At 39.6% G+C, this 18260-nt stretch overlaps 1 protein-coding gene across 8 annotated transcripts in view; it reads left to right on the forward strand.

The window, feature by feature from the left end:
* The window catches only part of NEDD4L (NEDD4 like E3 ubiquitin protein ligase), a 352866-nt gene extending 335217 nt beyond the window's left edge, over positions 1–17649 (forward strand). For 5 of the 8 annotated variants that reach the window (XM_087715360.1, XM_087715358.1, XM_087715359.1 and 2 more), the window contains 7 exons: positions 3957–4030; positions 6091–6151; positions 7267–7326; positions 8072–8179; positions 8373–8469; positions 10848–10920; positions 13130–17649. In XM_087715360.1, coding sequence (XP_087571486.1) covers positions 3957–4030; positions 6091–6151; positions 7267–7326; positions 8072–8179; positions 8373–8469; positions 10848–10920; positions 13130–13232 — 576 coding nt within the window. In that variant the 3' untranslated portion in view covers positions 13233–17649. The remainder of the gene's footprint in view (positions 1–3956; positions 4031–6090; positions 6152–7266; positions 7327–8071; positions 8180–8372; positions 8470–10847; positions 10921–13129) is intronic. The other 3 variants (XM_087715361.1, XM_087715363.1, XM_087715362.1) reach the window with 1 other exon arrangement.
* The last annotated feature ends 611 nt before the right edge of the window (positions 17650–18260 follow it).

Genomic DNA, 18260 nt, shown 5'->3' on the forward strand with positions numbered 1-18260 from the left:
ACAGTCAGCACCAATCAGCACCAATCTACCAATCATGATACAACCACACAACCAATCATTCCACTTACTGAAACAAAGCCAGCACTCCACACACACACACCCCACCAAGATTTATCGAAAGACAGGGCTCCAATCACACTTTAAGCCCAAAATCCAGTCTGAAAATGGCGAATGAGACCTCGCTGAAACGTTGCCAAGACAATCTCAATCTTACACAGGAAAAGACCCGAATATAACAAGACCAGCATATAGATAGATAGATAGATAGATAGATAGATAGATAGATAGATAGATAGATAGATAGACAGACAGACAGACAGACAGACAGACAGACACACACACACACACACACACACACACACACACATATACATAGGGGGGAGGCTAAATACACACAAACACACAATTCCTCATAGAGTATTATACAAATTACATTAAATGTTTCAATTGTTTGTTGCTTTCTAAATTCTTCTAATTAAGAACAAGTCCTGCATTAAATAAATACAGTAACATTTTCCATGGCAAAAAAAGATAATTAAGAAAGCATATTGCGATTGGCCTATGGGGGCTGCCTTTTTGGTATACCATATAAATACAGTATATAACTATATTTATGCAGTGTATGTGTGCATACCTACAACCAGAAACACATATACACACATGGATTGAAAAGGAGACACACACACACACACACACACACATCGGGCCTTTGAGTCAGTGTTGATTCCTGGCGATTGCTGGACTAGTCCCTACAGTTTTCTTAGCAAAACTATAGATCAGGGGTATCACATTCAACAGAAGAACTGCCTGCAATTTGGCAGTTCAAATCCCACCAGGCTCAAGGTTCACTCATCCTTCCATCCTTCCGAGGTTGGTAAAATGAGGACCCAAATTTTGAGGGCAAGATGCTGACTCTGTAAACTGCTTAGAGAGGGATTTAAAGCACTGTAAAGCTGTATATAAGTCTATAATAGCAATAGCTATTGCTAATAACCACTATGTAGAACTGGCTATCTATATAATATTAAACAGAAGGAAGAAAGAGTAGGTAATATAGTCTATGTACCTAGTATATAGATTAAATTGTAATTATTAAAAATGTGTGATATATAGATTTCTTGCACAAGAAGAAATATCCAATTTTTTCTATCACAGTCATGAATAGATTTTTAAACCTTTAGCCGTTGAATTTTCTTTCACATAGAACGAGGATGAAAGCATTGTAAGTTAAAACTTGTGATTCTTTTACAAGCATCTTATATAAATCTCACTTCTACATTTGCTGGAGATTGTATCACAGTAATGTTTCTCTCTGAATTATTCTCATTAAGAAGCTTCATATGTGTTAGTTAACTTTGCCAGTGTTTAATGTCAGGTATGAAAACGTCCTTCCTGGGTAACCCGCACAAGCTAACAGTCACTCTTGATGTTCCTGTGAAACGCTATAATTTGAGAAAAAACTTGTTAGCCAGAACGTACCTTAACAACAGCTTATTGCCACTTCTGAAGTCACAAATGAGTAAGCTTTTGTGATGAACTTGGAAAAGTATCTATCCATTGTAGCATCCTTCATTGTGAAGATGAAAGTTTTTAGCGGAAGACTAGAATGTATGGTAGATGTTATAGGCACAATAAATCATTATTTTTAATTTGAGTTTATTAGCTCCCCTTCTCCAACGGGCTATTGTTGTTGCGGTTGTTACAGTTTTTGTTGTTGTTTTTGTAGTACAGTGCTTTTGAGGTCAGTTTTTATTTCAGACCTGAAACGGGGGAAAGAAGCATGCCCATGATTATATTTCTTTATAATTAAGTTGCCCTGACAGGGTAATGTTTTTTTTTAACACCTAATTTGGAGTTTTCCCACAACGTGGGAATGAAAAACATTAGATTCAATGTATATGCAGGTTTGAGTTTCTCAAAACATTTATTTTTTAATCCCTTAACTATGTTGATTATTTGCAACCTTGAAAATGTAATGCTGCAGCATCCATCATTGTCATCATCTTTTAATGACCCCTATAATCCCTTGCGGGGTGGAGTCTGGGCCACTGAATGGGGCTGAGTGTTTACTGGCTGGATGCCCTTCCCGTCACCAATGCAGAGCTATATTCGGCAGATCTATTCTCATCATACCCAGAAAGAGAGAAATATCTGCCACTACCTAGGATTGAACTCGCAGCCTCCTATTTGTGAGGCAAGAGCTCCACCTCTAGGCCACCCCACCGCTCAAAAGCTGCCATAATGTAAACAGTACTAGAATGTCATACCTTGGTTATATCAAATAATACTCTTCTTTGAAGCTGATTTGAAATTAGTTTTAGATTGCAGTCTAACTCGTTTCTCCATCTCCTTTCCTTGAATTAAACCAACTTTCTTTTGTGGGGCTGATATCAGAAATGGGTTCCTACCAATTCGGACCAGTTCAGCCGAACCTGTAGTAACTTGGCGGCCTGGGTCACTAGAACCGGCAGTGACCCAGGCCTGCCACGTCCCTGAACTGGTTCTCTTGGCAGTGCCATCTTGTTTTTGCCTTCTGCGCATGCGCAGAGCAATTTTTGTTGCACTGCGGGGGCACAGCGTATCCCTGAGCGAACCGGCAGCCAGAACCCACCCCTGACTGATACGTAGAACATTTAAAATTTTGTTTTGGGTACTTTTTATATTATTTTTATATTCTGGGAGCTGAGAACCTGTAGTATCCCTGAGCAGTACCCTCCGGCTTTTAAACAGTACATTTTAAATGATTAGAATATTTTAAGATAACTAAGTCTCACAATCACTCCATTTTCAAATAAAACACCATGTAATTTTAAGCAGCTTATTTTTAAAAAAAAAAAAAAAACCAAATTGTTACATTATATGAAATTGGGATCTGGTGCCCAGTGGCTAAAATTTTGGTATCCTGTTAGATTTTAGATAACTGGTTTCTTTAACTCCTTGTATGGTATTCTTCACTTGCCAGTTACAGTTTTGTACGTTTCTTGGTTTCTATTTATCCTGGCTAATTAATTGTTGAAAATGTGCACAGTAGATTTTGCCTTTCTTAGGTATCAGCTTCCATTTTTGTGTCTGTGTCTGTGTCTGTGTGTGTATTTGTTGAAAACATACCGTAATTAAGGCTCTAAATGTCTATGGAGTTTCTCAGTCACCCAGGTCGTGGTTGTCCCAAAAGTGCTTTTTTCACCTTGGACTTTCTGCTTTTTCTTTGAAGAAGCTTCTTGGATGAGAAGCGAAACATCTTCCAAGAAAAACCAGAAAGTCCAGTTGCTTCTTGAAAAAAGCACCTTTGGGAGAGTTAAGATTCGTTTCATGCAACAATGTGCAAAGACATGTGTGGCTCAACTTTTATCCAAACACATTGCTTTAGATTTACCTTGTTATACAGGTATATAACAAAAAATTGCAATGTGCAATTTTTTTTCTCTTTGTACTCTTTGTTACTTTGTAAAACTGAATTTACAAATGTCGTGATCAGCATACTTTCCCATGGAATTTATTACTTTGTTTGAGGATGTTTAAGCCATACATTTTCTTTTAATCCTACAGCTAGCGCAAAGCTCTTGGGTCTGCAGAGATGCCCAACTGTTCTTGATTGGTATTCCAAAAACTGCCATTGATGTCCCTAGGGAATGCTGTTAATCCTTTTATAACAGAGCAGATGACATGCCAATCTGTCTTCCCTTTAGCTTGTTAATGAAACACGGTGCTTGATTTGGATTGATCAATTACACCACATCTGTTCAACCCTTCTTGGAACCTAAACCCTGAATATTTTTTCAATAAAACTAAAATAATTAAATAACTAAAAGGAAATTTAAAATTGGAGCTTGACCCACATTATATGTATCAGAACAGCAGAGAAATGGTGCATTTCAAAATATAATTAGTAGGTGTCGTAACTAACCGGTGTAATCATTCTAAAATACATCTATTTATCTATGTTTCTATCTTTGCAGACATATCAAGTTGACTTGAAGCCAAACGGGTCAGAAATCATGGTCACAAATGAAAATAAAAGGGAATATATAGAGTAAGTTTTATTATATATATATTTACTTTGTCAATTTAATGTTTTTGCAGTTGGGATGGATTAGAAGGTGAAAATGGATTTCAAGAAGACCATCACAGAAACCATACAAATTTAAACTCTTTTAAAAACAGTTGCAGACTTAGGCATCCCAGTTCCATGTTCATTTGTTTCTGTTTATTTATTTTAAAAAATTATACCTCCTCACTATTATAGATGACAGAGCAGGTTAAATGAATGCAAATCCTATTGTAATTAAAATAGAGCACAAAATGCTAAGCTGCCTTCAGTAAGGCTTAAATGAAATTGTTGGCCCCAGTCAAAAGGGAAATTATGGAAAGAGCCTTTTCATCATCAGGATGATCTCTCCCCCTGGTTTTTCCGTGTAAAACATCGTTTCCACCTATCAAAGTATGTGGGGTGCTTAGATCTGGCCTGGGGGCACCTCCCCAGAAACAGTGAACTACCGGCCCGCAGTGTCTTTGCCAGGGAAAACGGACCTCGGGAGGACCGTGCATACTCCTCCCAAGCTCTGTTTTCACTGGTAGAGCGTTGGGTCACCACGGGCACCCTGAAAGGAGTCAAGTCAAGGGAGCCATGCCCCCTCAAGGTCAAACGCAACCCTGATGTGGCCCTCAATGAAATCAAGTTTGAATCCCCTGGTTTAGAGAATAGGGTTTTCAGAAAAAGAGTTTTAAAGTACAGGTAGTTCCCGAGAAATTCATTCAACAGCCATTCAAACAGTGGCATTGAAACATGGACTTAAAATTGGTCCTTGAAGTTCCACCCATTCCAGCATCTTTGCAGTCATGTGATTATGTTTTGGATCCTTGGCAACCAACTCACATCTCTGACGGTTGCAGAGGCCTACAGCCACATGATCAGCCATTTGCAACCTTCTCTGCCAGCTAAGACAAGTTAATGAGGAAGCCAGAATGAAGTTGCAAGTTGTTCCTGTAAGTTGCTGCGACTCCTTCCACTTCTTCTCTCGAGAATCCCCTCCTCCTGTCTTCGTGCTGTGCCACGGTACCCAAACCACGCCCCCAACAGTTCTTGTTGCTTAGCGATGAAAATTCCAGTCCCCATTATCGTTGATAAGTGAGGATTATCTGTAAAATAAAATAGAAGCAGCAGCTTGCCCAATGTTTAAGCAAATGTAGAAGTTTTTGGTAGAGAATGCGTCTAGAGTTGCAGGAACCCTAATATGAAGGTAATATATTATGCTAATAGATCTTCTTTTTTCATTTTTGGTCATTCAACAGAAGATGGAAAGAGAGTTTGGTTTAGTGTCCTATTTATGAAATGTAGGCTTATCACCTCAGAGTACCCATTATAAGTAGTTTTAAGAGCCGCCGTGATGCAATGGTTAGACTGCAGTACTGCAGGCTACTTCTATTGATTACTGTCTGCCAGCAGTTTGACAGTTCAAATCTCACCATGCTCAAGGTTGAGCCTTCCATCCTTCCGAGGTGAGTCAAATGAGGACCCAGATTGTTGGGAGCAATTGGCTGATTCCCTAAACAGTTTAGAGAGGGCTGTAAAGCACTGTGGAGTGGTATGTAAGTCCAATTGCTATTGCTATTAAATATAGTTTTAAATTCTTATTAAATGAATACAATGCATTGAGTTCATAGAAAACACAAAGTTAATTTTAGGCCATCTCTACACTGCAAATCTCTTTTGGAAAGATTATATCTTGCACTTTAAGGGACATAAACAAATCTATTTAAATACCTGAATATAAAAAATGGAACAAAGTTCTCTTTACTCCTTTAAGTTCATCAATAATATTCTACAACCATCCCATTGGACTATGAAAGAGCATCTAAGGAATTACCCAAAGGCTTTATGTATTCATGAGCTTTGCAGATAGTAAAATCGGATCTTAAAATGTGAAGATTGTATTTGCCTCATCTATTTTATTTACTGTTTTATTTAAATTAAATGAAGGATTATTGAAGGTCAGATGGAAACACAGAAAAGGTTAGGGAACGTGGTTTAAGCTATTCAAATGATTGTGTTTTCTCCTAATGAAACATTGCATTCTTCTTTGCTTCCTGTAGCTTAGTCATCCAATGGAGATTTGTCAGCAGGGTTCAAAAGCAGATGAATGCATTTCTTGAGGTGAGACATTTCACTGACAATTCATTGTTTCTCTTTGCCCCCTGGTCCATTCTGGGAAGGGAGGAAGGGGAAGGAGGGAGGGAGGCAGGGAATGGAGGGAAGGATTCAAAATATTCATCTAGGAGTTTATGTGAACACATATGCCACCCTCCAGACCTTCCGCATAGCACTTAAAACCTGGCTATCCCGTCAGGCCTGGGACTAAGATTGTAACCCGCCCGAATGGTATGAATGTTGTGTTCTTAAAATTGTATTGTTCTATATGTCTAAAGTTTGTTTCTCCCCCTTCCCTTTTTAAGTTGTAAGCCGCCCTGAGTCCCCCCAGGGAAAAGGGTGGCATATAAATTTAATAAAATAAATAAATAAATAAAATATGAAAAATCAGTGCTGCATTTCCTAGATTCCTAGACGAATGTTTTAAATCCCTCCCTTCCTTCTTCCTTCAGCTCAATAGAGCCATCTTCCATTTCTTCTTTCTACACCCTTGGAAAATCAAAGGAAGTCAGTGGGTTTTGTTTGGAAAATTGGGGAGGGAGGAGTAGGAGATGAATGTCCTGCCTTCAAAAATAAAATAGTGGCCCAGAGAATAAATTGTCCGTTGCAGTAGGACCCAGCCATATGCTCATAACTTCAGAATACTGAACTTCATTTTCAAAATCACCCTTATTCCTTCACCACCAAATCCTTCTGAGTTCAGCATGATCCTTCTTCGTGTTCCAATTTGAGAAACAAAGGAGAAATGGGTGAAGGCTGCCTGTCTGTCGTTCTTTCTTCCCTCCTTGATTGGCATATATACCGTTTTAGCTCCAATTCAAACAGACCTCGGAACCTGAATCCAGACAATCTGCCACATGGAATTACTCTTTGCAAGAAGGAGTAACTCCCTGTGGAAGTGTCTGGGATTATAGAACACCCCTCCCCAGACCTCCAGGGTTTCACTTGTCTCCCCACATCGCCGAAGTTCTCTGAATTAAAAGCTGTTCATTGTAGCTCCTCTCTGAGCTTTTATTTTGAAATGTTTAAATGCATCAGCAGTGTTAAACTACGAGGTGTGTATATTGAAAATATATTGCAATCCATTTGTTTTTCTCTCCCCCCCCCCTTTCTGGTTTCAGGGATTTACTGAACTCCTGCCCACTGACTTAATTAAAATTTTCGATGAAAATGAAGTGGAGGTTAGTTGCCTTTTGATGTTGTGTTTAAGTAGGGGTTTCTTTGGTGGAAGCAGTTGGAAAGATCCTTGCATGCTTTGAGCGGAGAGGGGGAAAAAACTTATTGGCCTAAATTCTGCAAAGATTTCTCCACATATATGTAGCAATCCTACGAGTCTCTTGTTTTAGATGGGGCTTTTTAATAACACACGTGTGTTTTCAGGGTTCCTATTGTCAGCTAAATTTAGATTTACAGTCACAGACCTTATCTGGCTTGGAGAGCTGCCAGGTTGATATCTGCAAAACTTGGCAAGGAGTCTGGACAAACCAATTAAGTGAATTAATTGTCTCCTGCAAACTCTACTCTCCTTTTGCTCCTCTTTTATTTCCTTTGGGAGGGGCCATTCATTGTCCGCTTGTGGCCTTACTCCCAAGTCGACCCCTGTTCTTTAGCTGTTCCCTTCATCTGGCAACTCTGTGCATGCGCACACTGGGAACAGGCTCCAGCTGTTTGTCTGCCTCACTGATGTCTGACTCTGAAGGCAGCTGATAACTGCCATATGGCTCTGGCCCCCTCTCTGTGTCCGACACAGAACCCTCATCAGAGCCTTCCCCAGACTCCAGGACTGGTCCATGTTCCTCCCCAACCTCCTCACTGTCCGAATCTGCTGCCAGCTCCACTGGCCACTGGGGGTCCACAACAGATAGTAAAAAAATGTTCATAGTCCATGTCCTGATTTCCTTTCTCAACAATGTCATTTCTTCACAGTTGCTAATGTGCGGTCTTGGCGATGTTGATGTGAATGATTGGAGACAACATGCAATCTACAAGAACGGATATTGTCCAAACCACCCTGTCATTCAGTGGTTTTGGAAGGTAACAATGATTCATTCTGATGCTGGGCTTTAACTCCCAACATTTGACCACTTTCTTTAAAAAAAAAAAAAAAAGATCAGAAGCCTGTTCTCAAATTACCTTATCACTTGCAAAGTCCTGATTAAAAACAGCAAGCCCGTGTGAGATTCACTGGTAATTCATTCATCAGCTTCCATAATGATATGTTTTGTAGGCTGTTTTACTGATGGATGCTGAAAAACGTATCCGGCTTTTGCAGTTTGTAACTGGGACGTCACGAGTGCCTATGAATGGATTTGCTGAACTTTATGGTGAGTTACTGTGAAAATTATTTTGATTATCTCTAATTATTTGCATGGGATGCCTTGAAAATTGCTCCCTTATAAGCAACACTGGCCTATTATTTCCATCCTCAATACAATGGTATGAAAATATTTCTTTATTAACCCCATTTAGAGACCTCCACAATCCTTAAGGTCTCTTGGTGGTTCACAGGAAAAAGTACACAATAAAACTACACAGTTAAAAAAATCACAAACCAATGAATAAAAATAATACAAATTGAATTACAAAGTATAATAGAATAGGAAAACAGAGTTGGACGGGACCTTGGAGGTCTTCTAGTCCAACCCCCTGCTTAGGCAGGAAACCCTACACCACTACAGAAAAAAAAAATCTTTAAAACCTCCAGTGTTGGAGCATTCACAACTTCTGGTGGCAAGTTGTTCCACTGATTAATTGTCAGGAAATTTGTCCTTATTCTAGGTTCTTCTCTCCTTGATTAGTTTCCACCCATTGCTTCTTGTTCTACCTTCAGGTGCCTTGGAGAATAGTTTGACTCCCTCTTCTTTGTGGCAGCCTCTGAGATATTGGAACACTGCTATCATGTCACCCCTAGTCCTTCTTTTCATTAAACTAGACATACCCAGTTCCTGCAACCGTTCTTCATATGTTTTAGTCTCCAGTCCCCTAATCATCTTTGTTGCTCCTCTCTGCACACTTTCTAGAGTCTCCACATCTTTTGTGAAAGTATAAGCCAACCAAGATAGTATCATGGCCCAAACTCCTCTAGAAGAAATTCTGTTTTGAACTGCTTTGGAAAGCTATCAACATGGAAATCAGATGTCCATGGGGTAGGGGGAGTTCCAAAGGACCAGGCCCACAACCAAACAGCTTACAAAATCCTCAGAAAACAGTTACAAGTAAAACTTAGCAGAAACAGGCAGCACAAACTACAACAATTAGAAGTACAGACAGTACAACATTGGGATGGAGGGAAGTGGATGGGCCCAATAGATAACAGTCCCTTTACCCTCAGGCCTAGGAGCATAGCCGGGCCTTAAGGACTTTCTGGAGCTCCAAGAAAAAAGACACTGTCATTGTCTCGGGGTGGAGGATAAATTTCCAGAGGACGAAGGCCATGACAGAAGGAACACTTTCTTGACCCCTTATGACAGACCCACTCTGCCCAAGACATACTGGACTGGTAGAAGCCACTGGAGATAGATGGTCCTTCAGATAACCAATATCTATGCTATGAAGGGCTTTATAGTGGTGGCCAGCTCCTTGAATTTAACCCAGAAGCTTACTGGCAACCAATGCGATTTGTGTAGTGGTGGTAACACATGAGTACACTGGGAAGTATCCTTTACTCCTTGCTCCACTGCATGTGTTCGGTAATATATTTGCCTTGGGGCCACTCTGCTGCTAATGTTGGAAAGGTTGGAAAAGTGATACTAAAGTGCAACTCTGTGAAAGATATAAAGCAACATTACACTATCAGGTGATTATCATTTCTGGTAAAAGTAGCTCCTCCTACTAAGAACTTGCCAAGATTCCAGATATTGAACTTTTCAGCTTTTCTTCCTAAATCAAATCCTCTTTTCAATGGGAATTGCTGAAGATTGGAATTTAGCATTCGGCATTCACAGAATTTTGATTAAAATGCACAGAATGTCTACAGGGAGGGAGGGATGAAATGGTTGGGTGGGTGAGTGGATGGATGGAAGGATGGATGGATGGATGGATGGATGGATGGATGGATGGTCATTCATTCATTTGTTCTCAACTCATAATACTAAGCATGTCTTAATCATGGTATAAAGGGGGTGAGTCTTTCAGAAGTATCTGGGCTTTTCTTCTACTTTAAATCCTACAGACTGGCTGGTTTGGGGTTTAATTCACTATTAAGCATATATATGATCTTGTTCCCAGCATCCTGATCCTTTTGATCTACTTAATTCTTAATTAATTCTTGGCTTCCTCTTCATAGTTCAGTTCATTCATAAGGAAAGTATTTTATTCACTCCTAGCACACACATTCTTAGACATATTTCCAATCGAAGCCACTCTCCTTTAGAGATCTCAGCTGAGTTAGAACAGTCTTCATCAACCTCCCTCTCCTCTAGGCCAGTGTTTCTCAACCTTGGAGACTTTAAGTCCTGTGGACTTCAATTCCCAGAATTCCCCAGCCAGCTGTGCTGGCTGGGGGATTCTGGGAGTTGAAGTCCACAGGACTTAAAGTCTCCAAGGTTGAGAAACACTGGCCTAGACATACTGGGATTGCTGAAACTCCTAGCTGGTTGAAAAGCAGAGTTGAAGTCAAAGAAGTGGACAGTGTTTCAAGCTGCAATTTTATAAGTCTGTTCATATGACCATCTGACCCATTTATGTCCTTCTCTTGAACCAGGTTCAAACGGTCCTCAGCTGTTTACAATAGAGCAATGGGGAAGCCCTGAGAAGTTACCCAGAGCTCACACCTGGTGAGTAATAAAACATCAAGCATTATATTTACAGTCATTAAATTTAGACATCTCCAAGGAATGCCCTTTCAGTTGAATGCGATGGGAGTTCTTCCCTATGTAAACCTTCCACGTTAACTTTTCATATATTAGGGGTGCGTATTTATGGATGCAAAAAGCAGTAATTAAAATGTTCTTGCTATTAAGACTATGGTAAAATCTTGAAAAGGGAGACATTTAAGAAGACACAGCAATAAAACTTTACTGTTTTTCTTTCCATAAAATTCGCTCCATAAAATTCATGGGCAAAAAAAATAATTAGGGGAGATAACAGTACCTTGTTCTGAGCACCAATTGTTAAAGAATACTCACTCATTACAAACATACGTTGGTTGGTTGGTTCATACAGTCTGGGAAATCCCATTTTTAATATATTGTGGTTACAGATATAAGGAAATCAGATCATCTCCCACATGCCAATCCTGAAGATTTTTATGTGGCAAGTTTCCAGGCGACTGTTATGCCCTATTTCCAGAGTAGTTCAGAAAAGGAGAAATATTAGCTAATGTTAATTCTAAGGCAGTCTACCAAAACTCTTAAGAATAAAAATAGTCTATAGAAAGAAGTCAAATTTGATAAGGGTTTTAATTTTTTCCCCCGATGCGCTTCTTTCAAAGTAGGCATTTCCTTTCCTTCATTAATGGAATAATTGGGAGGAAATAAAAGTGAGGAGATAAATCTGAAAGAGCAGAGGCCTGCTTCTTCTCTAGAAAATTGGAGGGGAAGAAGGAAAAAATGTGGGAATGAAAAAGGCCTCTACTGAGATTTCTCATTGTCACAAACTGCATATGTTGAGAACTTATTGAAATACATGTTGAAGAAAGTGTATTCTTCAATGGGTCCACCGAGATATCTCTGTGCTTAGATGAAATTATCTGGAAGGGGTTTCCAGTCTCATACAAGCCAAGGAATCTGTCACTCTTTCTCCCAAAGAAAGTTCCCTTCAAGGAAACAAGGGACATTTCAGAAGCAATCTTAGGCACTTAGGCTCTTTGAAAGAACTAAGCATTACCCTGTTTTCCCCAAAATAAGGCCTAATTGGAAAATAAGTCCTAGCGTGATTTTTCAGGATGCTCGTAATATAAGCCCTACCCCCAAAATAAGCACCAGTTAAGATTGTCAGGCAGATAGATGCATTTACTACCATATTTTCCCCAAAATAAGACCTAACCAGAATAGAAGCCCAATGCATCTTTTGGAGCAAAAGTTAATATAAGACCCAGTCTTATTTTTGGGACAACATGGTAGTAAGCTACCATTTTTTTAGCATTTTTCTGTTGAAAAGTTACATCTCAGGTATTTCTGAATAAATTGGGAAATGGCACAGAGGGAGAGGACTGGTAGAAGAAAATAGAGGATTTGATGGAGAAAAAGCTAAAGCCATTATTGGTTATGACTGTAGGGACACGGCGGCTCAGTAGCTGAGACACTAAGCTTGTCAATTAGAAAGATCGGCAGTTCTGTAGTTTGAATCCCTAGCGCCATGTAACGGAGTGAGCTCCCGTTACTTATCCCAGCTTCTGCCAACCTATCAGTTTGAAAGCACATAAAAATGCAAGTAAAAAAATAGGAACTACCTTTGGTGGGAAGGTAACAGCGTTCCGTGCGCCTTCAGCATTTTTGTCATGCTGGCCACATGACCACGGAGATGTCTTCAGACAACGCTGGCTCATCGGCTTTGAAACAGAGATGAGCACCACCCCCTAGAGTCAGGAACAACTAACACATATGTGCAAGGGGAACCTTTACTTATGTAACCTACAGAATTCCACCTAAGAAATCTATCAAGCTATGACAACCTAATCCTCTTTCTTCCATTTCTGTTCTCTACAAGCCCACATAGGAAGTCAGATTTAGCCTGACAATTGGCTAAATGTAATACCACAAATCATAGTTTTTCATGGTTTGGGGGCCCTGGGATTACATTTACACACAGATTCACTGCAGAATTAGAGCTGACCCCATTTTATCTGAACATCTAGCTAGGAATTTTGTTCTTTGGTCACTTCTCAAGAGAGGTTCCTTTCAAATGTTTTTTGTTTTTTTAAAAAAGGGTGAAATTCCTCAATGAAATGCCATGAGTCTTTCCACACTCTGAAAAACCAGATACTTAATTTGAAACGAGCACAATCCTACCTTTACTTCAATCCCCAACCCTCTTCCCTTGCAGCTTTAATCGCCTTGACTTACCTCCGTATGACTCTTTTGAAGAATTGCGAGAGAAACTTCTAATGGCCGTTGAAAATGCTCAAGGATTTGAAGGAGTGGATTAAGTGGGCGCCTCCTCCTGCTGCTGCTTCTTCATCTTGTTATTCTTCTTCTTGTTATCTTATTAGTAAAACAAAGATTCTGTTCTCGGAGCAAGTTCTGCAAGCACTTTTTGATTTTCCAGCAGACTTTTTTCAGGATATGGAGCAGAACGATTGCACAATGGAGCGATGTCTGAATCCAGCAATGGGAAATAACTTTCTTTCACTTGTGGATAGTATTTCTGAAATTTCCACAACAAATTACCCACTGGTTGATGTATACTCCAATGACATTTCAGCAGGACTTGTCTATTTATGTCGTGCCTCTGTAGGCAAAAGCCCTTAATAAATGTTTTACATACTTTTTAATGGCAATGAATGGAATTAATCATTTTACAGGTATAGTATTACAGTTCACGTTTACTTTGGAACAATGATTTTTCAAGTTTTATTTCCTTGCAATTAAAAAAACAACACCCAATAATGTACTGGAAGAACGAACTCATTTTGTTTCCTCTTAATTTGTCTAGACTGTGTATGTATGCCATCATAAGCGTTCTGTTCTCCCCCAAATCTGCTTTTTCGTTGTTGTTTTTAGCATCATGCTCTTCTGGTCTTTTAGAATAAGTAATATTTTTATTTTGTAAGATGTTTTCTGCAATTGGAAATATCCTAAAGTACCAAATGCCTTTTTAAATGTGTGCATTGTGATTTCACAAACCGCAACGAAAGCAAAATTTGTGATGGGGTGGAGACAATATTTCTACAAATTGCCTGGATATTCACAGGAAAATCACGACATATTCCAGCATGCCAAATCTCTCCTTCAATAATGAAATTGCCTCCCTATTTCTTAATAGTATTTATATGTATTTTAGCATTTTTGGTGATGGGTTTGGGCACTATTGTCATGGGGGGGGGGGGAATGTTTGATTGATTGTTGTATAATGACTTTTACCCATTCTTTCCTCTCACAATGGAGGCAATTTGAATGAATCCTGATCTTGCTTGATCTCAAGGCTGTAAAAAGTACTTTTCTGTTTGTATGCATTTGTTAGTATCTAAATGAGACAGATTTTTTCCCCTTTATTTTTGATTGCACCACTTCTATAAGCACTTTATGTACCACATGGAGATCTTTTTTTTTTTAAATCATAAATATTAATGTGATAGTATGCCTTCTCCTTGCCCATGTCTTTTTGGTGCAATATCTTTCAGTTGTGAACTCTGGCAATGGCTAATGAAGTACAGAAAAAACTAGAGAGAGAGATGAACTTAGCGATTTTAGTTGTATTTTGTGGTGTTGGGCTCCACCCACACCAAAATTTATTTAATAAATGCAGTTATCTAGCCAGTTTTATAACGTATGACATGTTGCATGAATAAATGATAATACCTGTATTGTAAATGTTATGTAATAGTTTAAGAGGGAAAGAACAAACAGATTTTTCTCTCATCCATGGGGAGACGACTCGGAGCAGAACATATTTGATAACCCAAAAAGTTGAGCAAATGTGGCTTTGCGGGATTTTGCCCTCAAATCTAAACTCAACCCAACAAGGCTGCAGACTTAAATAGCCTACTAGGATGATGCTAGATAGTTTCTAAACATCTCTAGGGCATACAAGTTTTAAGTTTTTCTAAATATGGATTTCAAGGAAAAATCAATGGACACATTGCTATTCAGCTAAGCCAGGGGTGTCCAAACTTGGGAACTTTAAGAACTTGTGAACTTCAACTCCCAGAATTACACAGCCAGCATGGCTGTCTGTGGAATTCTGGGAGTTGAAGTCCACAAGTCTTACAGTTCCCAAGTTTGGAAACCCCTGAGCTAAGCAAAGGACAAGCTTTGACACTGTTCACTGCTTCCTTGCTCCCAGTGATAGAACTGGTCATCCCATAGGCTTCACAGGCATTTTTAGAAACTGCTGGGTAGATATATGAGGGCTTGTCCATGGATTTGGGAGAGAGGGTATACTTAAAGAAAGCATCTTCAGAGGCAAAACAAATTTGAGAAAAATTATATTTGCAAGGCAGCCATTTTGAAAATATCCATACAGTGAAAACTATGTTGTGAGTACTGGCCATCAACACTATCTGAAAATTAGAAATGTACTCACCCAAGATACATTGTTTGCCGGAATTAATGCCCCTGATTGAGTAATTACTTGTAGGTATTCTCACAAACAAGATTCTTAGTAGTGGTGTTGCCCTTTTTCTTCCCCCTTCCTTAATTTAGTAGACTAACATAGTTGGAAGGGACCTTGGAAGTCTTCTATCCAATCCCTACTCAAGCAGGAGATCTTACACCGTTTCAGACAAATGGCTGCCCAACATCTTCTTTAAAAACTCCAGCGATGGAGCACCCACAATTTCTGGAGGCAAGTTGTTCCACTGATTAATTGTTCTGTCAGGAAATCTCTCCTTAGTTCTAGGTTGCTTCCCTCCTTGATTAATTTGGCCTATCTTCAAGTGCTTTGGGGAATAGGTTGACCACCTCTTCCTTGTGGCAGTCCCTCAAATAGTGAAACACTGCTATCATTTCATCCCCCCATGTCTTTCTTTTCACTAGATTCTCTCCAAAATGTTGGTTCAACCTAGTTTATAACAGAAGCACCTTCTGGCTCAAAGTAAAGACAAGCATGTTACCTGGATTTCTTCTAAGCTCAGCATACCTTTTAGATGTTGCTATACCACAGATAAGAGATGCGGTGGTCAGTGGCTAAGACACTGAGCTCGTCAATCGGAAAGGTCAGCAGTTCAGTGGTTCGAATCCCTGGCATCATGTAACGGAGTGAACTCTGCGTAACGGAGTGAGTTACTTGTCACAGCTTCTGCCAACCTAGCAATTGGATAACACGTAAAAATGCAAGTGGAAAAGTAGGAACCACCTTTAGTGGGAAAGTTAGAGCATTCTGTGCGCCTTCGGCGTTTAATCATGCCGGCCATATGACCATGGAGATGTCTTTGGACAGCGCTGGCTCTTCGGCTTTGAAACAGAGATGAGCACCATCCCCTAGAGGCGGGAATGACTAGCACATATTTGCGAGGGGAACCTTTACCTTATACCACAAATGCAAGGCTAATTGAATTTACTGGCTATCCATGGTAGCATAGAGCATTTTTTCCCTTTTGGTTCTTTCAACTTACCTGTGCATTTTGAAATGATTTGATGACAGTCTGCAAAAGTAAACTCTCCTCAAATCACTTTAAAGTGCACAGGTACATTGAAAGAACAGATAGTCATTCATTTCTCAACTTATGGTTGTCTCACCTGGGCTGGCAATATATTCTTGCACATTCAGAAATAAGAGTTTCTTCCAGTCAGGCTTGGTCTCTGGTAACTAGATTTCCATGAAGTTGCATTCCAGATGAGCGGGATTACAACTCCAGAACTCTTGAGGCAGCATGGTCAGCCAGATCTGAAAGGCTGAAATATAGGATTACCATATTTTTCAGAATATAAGACGCACTGGAGTATAATATACACCAAGGTTTTGAAGAGGCAAATTTAAAAAAAAGTTTTTGCACTCTGCAAACCTCCCGAAAACGGCCCGTTTTTCATGAAAACGGGCCTGATTTTTGTCAAAAAAGAGCATCCATAGCCTTTAAGAGGCTTGTAGCATGCTCAGGGCTGGGGGGCAAAAATGAGCAAAAAAGACCAGTTTTTCACTCATTTTTGCCCTCCCCAGCCCCCAAGAGCACTCTAGAAGCCTCCTAAAGACTATGAACAGCCATTTTTGCAAAGGGGGCGAGGTTTCAAGAGGCCAAAAATACTGTATTCAGTGTATAAGACGCACTCACATTTTCATCCTCTTTTTGGGGGGGAAAGGTGTGTCTTATACTCTAAAAAAAATGCTAATTAATTTTTAAAAACCTGACGGAAAAGGGAGATCAGAAAAAAGGAATGCCTTATGACCGTGATGGCAAACTTATGGCATGCGTGCCAGAAGTGGCACACAGAGCCCTCTCTGTGGGCACCTGCGCCATTGCCAGCTGCTCTTCTGGTTTCCGGCACGCACATGCACGCCGGGCACCTGGTCTTCGTGGGCCCCGGAGCGCTGCAAAACAGCCTGAAAAATGGCCAAAACCCAGGCCATTTTTCAGGCCAGGGTATTTTTGGCCTGCAAACAGCAGAAAAACAGCCAGAAACCCGCTCCAAAAACAGGCATGTGCGCACCGGGCAACTGGTTTTTGGGTTTCCGGTCTCTGGCACGCATGCACATGCGTTCCAATTTGGGCACTCGGTGCCAAAAAGGTTCACCATCGCTACCTTAGGATATCACAATAGTTTGTGAGGATTAAAAACTCGGTGGTTGAAGTATTGCTTAAGGATGAGATCCAACATTTTTAAAAAGCAATAATTAAAAATAAACAACTAGTGTAAAAATGGCTAATCATTCTATGCCCAGACTTGAAAGGACCAATTTTGTAACACAGGGGGAAAAAAAGGTCAGTAAATATTTAGCAAGATAATGCAAAGCTCAGATGAGCATATTCTTTGAAAAAAAATAATAACCCACATAATTCACAGGAAAAAAGTTAGTCACATTATCAGTTGGGTGAAATCTTGTTGAAGTACTTCTTCCTTTCTACCTCCCCCATCCCACCTGCATACCACAATTTTAACAACCCTATTTCTTATATGTTGTGTCAAAGAAAGCGTATTGGATCAAAGTATCATGCTGAGAAAAGTCTGAATCTTTTACCCCAGAGACACAGGGAAGGCCAAAGAGAATTATGAGATACAATAAATGAGTTGCATAATCTGAAATTGTATTCCAAAACAAAACGCAAAAAACATCACAAAACCATCTTCCATTACAAATTGTAGAAAGTGTGTCAATTGGTTACAAAAAACTTTCGTGCATCCCTTCCACAGTCATCACCTACAATTCATATCAAGTTACATATTTTAAATCAAATATATTTATATATATTACTATCATCATATCTCAACCTTCATTTGACTATAATTGTTTTTACGTCCTTTTATATAAAATATTCCAAACTTTAAAGAAAAACCACATATGGCATTTCATTAACTGTTTC

The sequence above is a fragment of the Thamnophis sirtalis genome, unplaced genomic scaffold (assembly GCF_051295495.1).
Source record: "Thamnophis sirtalis isolate CommonGarterSnake01/CBP01778 unplaced genomic scaffold, rThaSir2_p1.2 scaffold_5, whole genome shotgun sequence".
Taxonomy (NCBI): Eukaryota; Metazoa; Chordata; class Lepidosauria; order Squamata; family Natricidae; genus Thamnophis; species Thamnophis sirtalis.